This window comes from Sorghum bicolor, chromosome 4 (assembly GCF_000003195.3).
Source record: "Sorghum bicolor cultivar BTx623 chromosome 4, Sorghum_bicolor_NCBIv3, whole genome shotgun sequence".
Taxonomy (NCBI): domain Eukaryota; kingdom Viridiplantae; phylum Streptophyta; class Magnoliopsida; order Poales; family Poaceae; genus Sorghum; species Sorghum bicolor.
In genome coordinates this window covers 51,553,969-51,564,843 of record NC_012873.2, presented here as the reverse complement: position 1 = coordinate 51,564,843, position 10,875 = coordinate 51,553,969, and the positions used below count along the sequence as shown (strand labels likewise).

Here is a 10,875-nt window from a genome sequence, read left to right as displayed (position 1 = left end):
TGTCCAGCAGATCTCCACCACCCAGTGCTCGATTGGAGCAGTGGCGGATCTAGAAATAGGCCAAAAGAGGGGCTAAATAATATGTGCTAATTTTTTTTCTCGCTCAATCCAGTACACTAAGGTCTTGTTTAGTTCTAATTTTTTTGTAAAATAGGAATAGTAGCATTTTCGTTTGTATTTGACAAATATTGTCCGATCATAGACTAACTAGGCTCAAAAGATTCGTCTCACAAATTACAGGTAGACTGTGTAATTAGTTATTTCTTTTATCTATATTTAGTGTTTCATGCATGTGTCACAAGATTAGATGTGATGGGGACTCTGAGAAATTTTGTAAAATATTTTAGAAACTAAACAAGGCCTAATAGATATAGCTAAGATTGATAATTCAATATTGATTTAAAGTGTTCAAAAGCAAAGATTCATAAAATAAGCATAAAAAAGTACCAAATATATAGAGTCTTTTGCTAAAAAAAAACGTGTTAAAAAAATTGAGCGGGGGCTGCAGCCACCCCAGCCCCCCTCGTGCGTCCGCCAATGGATTGGAGTGATTTGTTTTGTTTTCAATCGGCTCAGTGCCTCGTGCCCGTGTGTTTTGGTAACGATAGTAGCATAGGAGTACGTCCTTCATTAGTCCTTTTTGGACAAATGGTGTTCTCCACCCAGAGTAAACAGAATTGATTCACTCAAGAAATCCCAGCTATCTGAATCTCTGGATGTAAAGTGTAGTAACGACAAAAATTGTAAACAAGAGAAATTGAACCAAAGGGGTCCATAGCTCAGTGGTAGAGCAATCGACTGCAGATCGATAGGTCTCCGGTTCGAACCCGGATGGGCCCTTTGCTTTGCTTTTTGTTCTCTACTTTTTTCATCGCTGTGGTTTTAATCACATCTTTTGCACTAACCTTTTTTTTCTCTATATTTTTGGTCTGCCTTTTTTCTCTATTTTTTCATCTCTGTGGTTTAATCACATCTTTTCCACTCACCCTTCTTTTCTCTATTTTTTAATCGCTGTGGTTTAATCACATCTTTTCCACTCACTGCCTCTTTTTTCTCTATTTTCTATAACGCTGTAGGTTTAATCACACCTTTTTCCACTCACCGCCCTAATGCACGTACTAAAAAACAGATAGACAAATAATTTGGTTTCACGTGACAACTCACTTTTGTAGTTTTGTATCTTGCTGAAATATAATAACTGATTGCAACATGAATGCAGTTTCTTAGCTCAAACCATCACGTTTCCTTTAATTTATCACCTCCAACTAGCGTTCTTTACAGGTTGGTTAAAGAGGATAAATAGAAAACTGAAACTTAATATTCTTGTGGGTGCAAATGCAATTTACTGGACAATTTGGTTAACTCGAAATGATATAATTTTTAACAAGGCCATAGCACCATTTTACTTGTAGGTTATTTTCACGGGGGACTTACTGGACCCGATTATGATCCCTACTTCAGAAGGAGGAGCATCGTCAGATTTATTGAGACAACTGTGATTGAGATCTTTGCAAGACATGGTTGAAGATTTAGTAATAGAATTGATTTACAGATGTTGAGTTTGGAAACTTTTCCACCTTGTTTTTTGATCAAAACTTTGTGAAAGAGCTTGCTTGGACCACAGTGTTGGTGTTTATAATAAAGAACAACTACATGCATTAGTCGATGCAGAAGCTGGGTATTATTATATTGTCTTTAAAAAACGATTACAATCATCCATGCCGATTTATACTATTATTTGGTAGTCGGAGTTTGAAACAAACTAGTACACGAACAGATCGAATTAACATGGGCTACATCATTTTTCGGATTTTCAGTGACTTGTCATAGAGCTGAACCATGCGACCATTCAATTGCTGCAGTGGTCTGGAGTTGTGCCTGTAACTCCCTTCCAAAGGAGCCATCAGATCAGCAGCCTGTTCCTTAGTCATTTCTCTTACCTGCAGATTAAATGGAGTAAACAAGACTGTTGTTCACAATGTTTTCGACAGGCACAGGGCACAGTGACTACCTCGCCAAGAATGTTCCAGATCACATTCTCAGTGCATGGAGGTGCAGTGAGGGATCCAACGTATCTGTAATATATATCCGCGCCCTGTCTCAGTTCTGTCATGTCCACCACTCCAATAGGGAGAGGATCGCCTTTCTCCGCCTTGCAGCCCTCTGCATACAACTCAGCCAACTGTTCCTTTATCTGAAAGTCGTGCACAAAACAGAAATGGTGAGATACATTTTGGCTACTGCAAGGGTTAGTTAGTTAGTTAGTTAGTTAGTTAGTTAGTTAGTTAGTTAGAAGGTAAGGTAAACATGCAACTGCACCAGCATTGATATATTCAATTACTACTGTCGAGTCATAATAGTAGTTACCTAAAAACATATATAGAGTTTGTACATTCATAACAGTCTGGGTCCTTTTCGTTTCTTATTATGATCAACGTGCAAAAATTGCATAGTCAAAGTAAAAGGTGAGTCTATTCACCTGGAAAAGGAAAGGGTCTGGTTTGCCATATCGATAAAGGATGGCCACAACAGTAACATTTCCGTCTTCAGTTACGTGAACCATGTGAAGCTCCATCGCAAACCTATCAGGGACTCAAAATAAGGCTAGTACAACAGATAATCCATGCTGTACAATTCATCAGAGTGTACATGCAAACCTTTCGCCGTTGATGGTGTGCTCCGATGGGGAATGCCAATGCAATTGCTTTAGCTTATACTTTATCCCACCCACCTTCACAGTCTCAGCGGTGTCATTGTAGCGCACCTGCATCATTCAATGACACCAGTTGATGATGATCCATATTGAAAAATCCACAACTCAGAATTTGGAGGTAACATGCACAACTGTGAATGAATCAGTTTCTTACATGTTTGCATCTGAAGTTAAAGTTATTTCTAATGTATGAAAACATCACAATCACATAGCGGATATCAAATCCATGTGAACTACTTGAACAAAAAACACTATAACATGCAAAAGTATATGTAATAGCACAAATGGATACTTTCATCAACCACAAAATAGATATATGAAATGTTACCACGGTACTCCTTCCATCCCATAAAGTGCACTTCTAGGATTCTTTGGGAGATTAGCGTGGTTAGGTCTGGTTTAGATCTAAAAAGTTTTTGGATTTTGACACTAGCACTTTCGTTTGTATTTGGCAATTATTGTCCAACTATGGACTAACTAGACCTAAAAGATACGTCTAGCAAATTATAGGGAAACTATGCTTTTTTATCTATATTTAACGCTCCATATATGTGCTACAAGATTCGATGTGACGGAGAATCTTAAAAAGTTTTTAGATTTTAGGGGGAACTAAACAAGGCCTTAGGTGATGACAAAGATACCTCTATCAAAAGTTGTCCTTGCATGCAATAATTGCACTTTGGAAGCAACCAAGCCTAGATGCTAGGTGTGGTCCATAATATAGATGTGCGTTTACTATGGGACAAATTTTGAACAGCAGAAGTGTACTAAGGTCCCATTTGGTTTGCCCTATTAAAGTTAACCGTGCGTCATATCGAATGTTTGGACATATGCATGAAGTACTAAATATGGACTATTTACAAAACTAAAAACACACCTAGTGAGTAATTTGAGAGACGAATCTTTTAAGCCTAATTAGTCTATGATTAGATACTAATTGTCAAATAAAACGAAACTGCTACAGTACATGTTAAACTTTAACACCCCAGACCAAACACCCCATTATTTTTGAGATGGGGGAGTAAAGTATTAAGCCAAAGGTTTTAAAGTATACATATACTTTGTAATACAATTAAAAATACTTCCTCAATCCCAAATTATAAGACGTTTTGACATTTCTAGATTCATAGCTTTTATTATATCTAGACATAATATATATCTAGGTGCATAGCAAAAACTATGAATCTAAAAAGTCAAAACGTTTTACAATTTGAAACGAAGGGAGTAACTATTTGGTTCAGAACAAACCGCGATGTTGAAGACATTATCAACAATGGTTGCATTTGTAGCTGTATAATCCCTTTCAAGAGGCTCCAACTGTGGAACATAGACTGCTTCATCCTTCACGATCTCGATCGGAGATTGTTGTATTCCTTTTGAGCAAAGTGTGAAATTAGGGCTTAAGCTTCCCCAATATTTTGGGCCAGTACTTCCACTGTAACCAAAGGTCACACCACCTGCATCAAATCAAAAAGAGGTTCTCGTCTGACATCAACCATAATACCTTTAGGTTTTTAGGCTTTTCAGACAAATCTTATTATGAGCAAAAATGAAAAGCAAGCTCTTCTTAATTCACTGTTTTCATCAATTTTCTGATTTGTTTGAATTTACTATTGGCTTTCATCACCTCATGAGGACTTTATAATTAAAGCATTTATTTTTTCAGATTTTATTTTCCTTTTTCCCTCTTCTTCCTCTGAACATATCATGAAACTATTGTGTATCTTCCAAAAATAGAGAGACCAAGCATCTATCTTTTCATTCTATTCTAAATTCAGAAATGGCAAAAGAATGATCTCTGGGAACATTCAGGAGAAAACTATAGACAGTGGTAAGGACAGTTGCAATTGATAACATTGAACACTGGGAGATGATCTATCAACGACGTTGAAAAATTACCGTAAAGGCAGCTAAACACTAGAATAACTAGCTAGCTTAAAAAACAATGAAGTATAAGACTCATGCCACTGCCACGTGATATCAAGTACCATACAACAGAGCAGCAACGAACTTGCTGCAAATGAAACTTTTTGGTTATGATGATGCTTGCGAGAATGCAGGGAAAAAACGTGTACCATGGTCACATGCATGGTGCACGAGGAAGCAAGAATACATCAGTGCAACACACAACGCACTTTTCTTGGTAGTTGCCATCTATCCCTTCCCCTGCTCAGAAATAAACTTCTGGTATCCTTCTAATAGATGCAGAGTAGTAGAGAACCATACAACTACAAGCCCTCAAGCCACAAGCAGAACGTACAAATATATAGGAAGCCAAACAGAATAAAAGTGCTGTATAAGCCAGCTTCCTTATACCTGTTGATATAATATGTAGACCGATTCAAGGCCTTGATGTTTTGGCTCCAGCAAAGTGCCACCTTTTATTTAATTGGGATAGTTACTCTTGTAGCATCATGGATGATGACATAGATTTCTCAGTCTAGTCCAAATGTCCAATGTCAGCTCAATCATAAGGTAACTTCTCCATGACACATAAATAAGACAAATCATTCTTAGATGTATCACTACACAGTGATGGAAACAATGTAGGTACATTTTGCTCCTCTTATTTATACCCATGATTGGTATTTTCCAAGAAAAAGCTTCCTAGTGTATGGCACCATAAAGATGTTGAATTGGAATATACCATTATGGAAGGATGGTTTGTGGGATCTGGGATCATATGAGATTAACATATAACATTTTTTTTCTTGAAAGTGCTGGAGAGTTGTGCTTTACATTATGTTAAGAAGAATAGGAGAGTCTAAGAAGACTGATACAACCCCTAGTGGGGCAGGGCTAATTACAACTAGGCTCGCCAATGAACCACACTAAAAATGACCAGCGACCAAGTCCGAGCACTGCTCGTACAAGTGTTGCTCTCCTAGCTGCGTGCATCATGACTGCTTTCCACCCAGGCAATCTATCAGGAATTTTATGAATTATAGCACAGAAATCAGCCTTGGAGAGTTCCTTAATTGATAATGGCAATCCAAGATATTTGCAAGGGAGTCCTGTACAAGGCTAGGCAAGCAATGGATGCTTGCACAGCTGCAATATCTCCCCAAAAAAGAAAAGGCAACGAACTTCACAAATCCCAGTCAGAGGAGGCACAAAATAGGTCCTTGTGACAAAACTCGAAAGCAGAGTTCTTTCCCACTGACAGAAACGTAGAAGTTGAGGGTAAAAATAGCAAGGTTTAACTTCAAAGCAATTGTTAGTCTCCTCAACCACAGAGCAATTACATAAACCACATGGTCCTAGTGTAGAACTATAGAATCATGTGTAGAAACAATGAATTAATGGATTCTACAACCATGAATTGGTAAGAGAAGAGTGCTATCTTTTCCCCACTAAAAGAACAACATATTTTCCTTATTATTTGAAACTGATTTATTAAGCAAATGACTGCTCCACTATCTTTAACACCATTAAGATGTACTCAATCCATTCCAAATTGTAAGTCGTTTGACTTTTTTAATATTAAGTTTGACCACTCGTTTTATTCAAAGTTTTGTACAAAATATCACTTTATTTTTGTTGTGTATTGGTTTATTAATAAAAAATCTTCAAGAATGACTTAAATTTGACTATATTTGCATAATTTTTTTAAATAAGACGAGTGGTCAAACTTGAGGTAAAAAAAGTCAAACGACTTACAATTTGGGATGGAGGGAGTATATAATACCAATATCTGTGGCAAACTAAATCATGAAACTGCTAGAATATATCCTCTTTGCCCCTGGTACCGCACAAGGATCACAACTATACAAGACCGAGAATTTGAATCAAAGCAGCAGCAGACATATTGAAGAGCTGGATACTAGTAAGCCCTACTTCATGAGAATCCTCATCAACAGCTATTCTTTGGGTGAATCCCACATCAATGTCAAAAGCATAAAATACATGGACGAAGAAAAGTGCAGGCTCAAACTATTACTAGAGGGATGTCCACAAAAAGGCTCCTCGCTATAGATTCAGAACCTTATGACATAGATCTTATGACAGGCCAACCTTGTGCACCAGTACTATCATATTGCAAATAAATAAAAAATAAAACAAACTTAAATCTTAATATTTAATTTACAATTCAGTAATATATGCATGTGGTAATTAACATGTCTACATATATACAGAACAGGCCAGAAAGGAGTTGTACATATATACATTATTAGGGACAACAAACATTTGCATACACTCTCAAATGCTAACAATTTATTTGTTAATCTAGTACATCATAAGGCTATATCATTCCTCTCAACCTCCAGTGCTATTTCATTTCGCCTTGTGAATGGAAGTGTGAAAGGTGGATTGTACTGCAGATTGAGAAAATCTAGAATCAGGCACTGATAACATTCCTCTAACAAAATCAGGTAAATAAAACTACAGCTCATAAACTGTAACCATTTCAGAAGCTTTACCTGTGCAACTTCCACCACTGAATCATCTTTCACTCTAAACTCGGTATCTTTATGGAGAGATTCACGCAATTTAGATTCCCTCATGTTTATATCATCATCAGTAACCAAACCTGTACGAACACAAAAGGAGTATGAACTATGACAATGGTAGCATGGTCGACAAAGATTGCACTGCAGTATCAATATGACTTCATAACTGACCATATCCAAGATATCAACAAGGAATGAAGGGAAATGATTCATTTATCAGAGAGCTAACCATCTCACTATTTTAGCTTCAGAGTTTTAAAAACAAATGGAGATGCTTACTGCTGTGAAAACTTTCTGTAGCCAATAAAATTTGAGGTTAAAAGAGCTTTTTGTGATTTTATTATATTTTGAACAAAAAAAATGTAAACTCTGTAAGACAAATGGTAAATAGGTAGAGCTCATTACAAAATAACAACTTAAGAAAATATTGTTCCATTTGGTCATCATCTAAGTAACTCCATATTAAAGATCATGTTTGGATTGGGAAGGAACATGATACTCCTATCATTCTAAACTATTTCCTGACTGAAAACAATATGTGGTTAGTGATAATAACAGCAGGCTCCACACACATGTTTCGGTTGGTATCTTGAGTAATCAACTTTAGGAAAGGCACAGAAAACTGATACAGGATATTTCGCCTTTTCATTACAAATACTGAAAATAAGATTTCAAAATTGGTACCTATAGATTACGTACTTGATTCTAAATTTAACAAGATAGCTTCTTAAGAACAAGGGTAGAAGTCACATACAGTTATGAAATGGGTATGACAGAAGCACAAGAGATTATGGACCTGAAAAGGCTGCAACAGCAACTATTTTGCTGGGCACCTCCTTGATAGTCACGGAAGGATCTTTTGGGCGAGGCAAGTTGGAACCATACTTCGCTGGCATCACAAATGACATTTTCCATTTATTTTTACCAGCTGACTGCAGGTGAGAATGCACAAAAAAGGAAAGGTAAAACTTCATCACTCTCTAGATAATGAAGTAACCTGAATCACCAAACAAAGACAGATCAAAACAATGGCACAGGTGAAAGCCAAAATCCACCTTTGTTATCACTGGGGTCGTCATGTCCATCGTTTCACCGTTTGACTCACCCTTCCGAGTAAAAACAGGTGTTGTCATTTCCATTTGCTCGGAGGCTGTGTTCTGCAAGCATGTATGCCAACGATAAAGTGAATTAACATTGTGTAATTTTCACTTTAATTCAAACTATGACTATCCAATGAAACAAGGGAAGGGACTTCTGACCCATGGTAGAAATGTGGCAAATACCTTACCGAATAAATAAGATGCCAGCACGTTGAATGACTGAGATGATCCGTTGAAATCAAACCCAGATCTTCCGGGCATCGTTGTTTCAGCAACGAAGTATGACTGATCAGAGTTCACAACAAAAGACACTATCATTCAATGAACCTCGTAGTAGCCTATTAGCTTCTTTGAAAAGCCATGGATGTGTTTATTGATTTGTTATAACAGAAAAACACTGCTTAATAGCCGGTAGAATTGGCAGATAAACTCAAAAGACCCAATTGGTTGAAAAGCGAAAACATATTAGCACAATTACCTCCACTTCTCTGATCTCGTACTCTGCTTCGCGCTTCAGGACGCGGAAAGGAACTGTCTCGAGATCAGGCACTGCAAAAAGTACATGAATCTAACTCAGAAACCGAGGCCTCAAATCCTGATGATTTTACGATTTTGGGAGCACAAGCTGTTGCTATTTAGTATTTATTTCCGACCGGACATGAGGGCCTCCTCGAGGGTGCGGGGCTCGAAGCGGCGGGACGGGAAGGCGTACTTGGCGGACTCAACGGCGAGGTCGGCAAAGCGGCGCTGCGAGGCGGAGAGCGCCTGCGAGGCCAGGGCCAGGACCAGCGACGCGCGGGCCTCCGCTCCGCTCACACGGGTGCCCGCGGCCACGACGACCGTCCGCGGCGGCGGGCGGACGTCGTCTCGGGGAGGCTGGCCTGGGGCTCGAAGCGGCCGCGGGGAAGCGGAGCACAGCGGCGGCGGCGGCGGCGCCATTTGATTTCCAGTTCGGAGCGGTGACCGCGAAGCGCGAGCGATGCGCGGTGCGGATTGGCGATTGCCTCGCAGTGGTTGTGGTGCCGTGGTGACTGGCCGCCCCGTGGCGCTCGTCCTCGTCCCTGGGAGAAGGCGGTTGCGTTCTGGTGTTTGTTCTATTGCGGCAGATTTTTATGTTGCGAGTTGCGACTTCTGGACTCTGGTGTTCTGAATCTGGAGCGGGAGGAGGCGGTTTGTGTGGTTTTGCTAGCTTTGAGTAAAATCCAATTATCCTCCTGTTACTTCGTTCCGAAAGAATCAATTCATAGAATTTGTATCAGTCTAATTTTTTTAAGTTTAACTAACTTTACAAAAACTTAAGACAACTCTAAAAATTGATTTTTTTCTTGAACGGAGAGAGTATTAAACTAACATTGGATAACAATAACAAGTAAACTTCATTAACGGGCTTCAACTTGTTCGATTATGTTCATACTTGTTCATCTATGTCATCTCCATACCTAAACTCGTAAATTGCATGATTAGAAGCTTAAACTTGTTCGCCTACGTTTGTTGTCAAACTTTTTTAGATCACTCGTTTGTTGTCAAACTTTTTTAGTTGTGTCATCTCGGTTTCTAAATGTTGTAAACTTACAATTTTAATTAGGTAGCGTGCCCGTACGTTGCTACGGAATAACTAACATTTTTATTAAAAATACATGTATCGCACAATAAGATAATAATATTATAATAAAATTTAAATATCAGCTATAAAGTTACATTTAACTTAAAGAAACAAAGTTTCTGATATCAAACATAGTCACGTACAGCACGGCGTTATAGCCTCACAATTTCTACTTTATAGACCTTTCCGTGATACGACCAAGATAATATTTAATATCGGCAGGAAGAAATCTTCGATATCCATTTCTTTCGTGCGCTAGTAAATCCACAAATAAGTTCCGCCGCATCTCTATACCATCCTGTTATATATATATATTAGTGTGTGTCGCATGGATAATACTACGTTTTTATGAAAAAAAACTTTTATAAAAACTGAGACAAAGTGTTATACTCACGGTATAAATGTGTGTGGCTTGTGGTCTATTCCATGTAGACATATACTGTAGGATGAGAAATCCACTTAAGTACATGTATCAAGATTCACGATCAGCAATATATAGAAATAATTAAATCATAGGTATTTGTTATTGTAAGCGACGATGATTTTGAGTTATTTACCCATCTCTGTCCTCTGCAATGTTTTCTACTCGTTTAAATTTCTATTTGAAAACATCCTCGTCCTATCCAGGAATATGTTTATTTATTACGGCCTTGTAGTTGTAGCTAAATCCAAGAGTGTATTTGACATACATAAGCGCTGGTGTATCTTTACACCACTCTTCAACATATCTAGGGTCAATCATGATAAGCATTTTTTTATCGCTGATCGAAAACATAAAGCATATATTTTCGAAAGGATAGCCATGGCAAAAGAAACTGCAAACACAGTAACGATTAGAATAGTCTATAGGAAACAATTAATAAAATGCTAAGCAAAAGACTTACGTATATGTATTGTGCTAAGTTGTACTCCATATCCTCACATATACCAGTAGATAATTTTATTATGTTATTTTTAAGACTGTCATATCATATAGAATGAAATAAATCTTGAATGAAACACTCACTC

General features: G+C 37.9%; 2 protein-coding genes and 1 non-coding gene across 3 annotated transcripts; 1 reads left to right on the top strand and 2 right to left on the bottom strand.

Annotated features, from left to right (window-relative positions):
- On the top strand, positions 769-840 carry TRNAC-GCA. The gene has a single exon. It is a non-coding gene; the product is annotated as a tRNA-Cys (tRNA).
- On the bottom strand, positions 1,694-4,867 carry LOC8058646 (alpha carbonic anhydrase 1, chloroplastic). Its single transcript, XM_021458214.1, has 6 exons — positions 4,789-4,867; positions 3,962-4,170; positions 2,658-2,764; positions 2,480-2,582; positions 2,012-2,194; positions 1,694-1,940 (listed from the first exon to the last, which is right to left on the bottom strand). Exons 1-6 carry the CDS (start codon positions 4,865-4,867, stop codon positions 1,794-1,796), a joined length of 828 nt encoding a protein of 275 aa, XP_021313889.1. The 3' UTR covers positions 1,694-1,793.
- On the bottom strand, positions 6,757-9,373 carry LOC8058645 (heme-binding-like protein At3g10130, chloroplastic). Its single transcript, XM_021458573.1, has 7 exons — positions 8,918-9,373; positions 8,743-8,813; positions 8,448-8,549; positions 8,220-8,321; positions 7,961-8,096; positions 7,135-7,244; positions 6,757-7,029 (listed from the first exon to the last, which is right to left on the bottom strand). Exons 1-7 carry the CDS (start codon positions 9,201-9,203, stop codon positions 6,949-6,951), a joined length of 888 nt encoding a protein of 295 aa, XP_021314248.1. The 5' UTR covers positions 9,204-9,373; the 3' UTR covers positions 6,757-6,948.

What these genes read in the sequence shown, in the direction of transcription:
- LOC8058646 (XM_021458214.1), bottom strand. Translation starts at nt 4,867, where the DNA reads ATGGCAACTACCAAGAAAAGTGCGTTGTGTGTTGCACTGATGTATTCT. An exon ending in CACACCATCAACGGCGAAAG is followed by an intron (nt 2,583 to 2,657) that starts GTTTGCATGTAC and finishes AGTCCCTGATAG; the next exon opens with GTTTGCGATGGAGCTTCACA. An exon ending in TCTGGAACATTCTTGGCGAG is followed by an intron (nt 1,941 to 2,011) that starts GTAGTCACTGTG and finishes TTTAATCTGCAG; the next exon opens with GTAAGAGAAATGACTAAGGA.
- LOC8058645 (XM_021458573.1), bottom strand. Translation starts at nt 9,203, where the DNA reads ATGGCGCCGCCGCCGCCGCCGCTGTGCTCCGCTTCCCCGCGGCCGCTT. An exon ending in CGAGGAGGCCCTCATGTCCG is followed by an intron (nt 8,814 to 8,917) that starts GTCGGAAATAAA and finishes TACTTTTTGCAG; the next exon opens with TGCCTGATCTCGAGACAGTT. An exon ending in CATCTTATTTATTCGGTAAG is followed by an intron (nt 8,322 to 8,447) that starts GTATTTGCCACA and finishes ACATGCTTGCAG; the next exon opens with AACACAGCCTCCGAGCAAAT.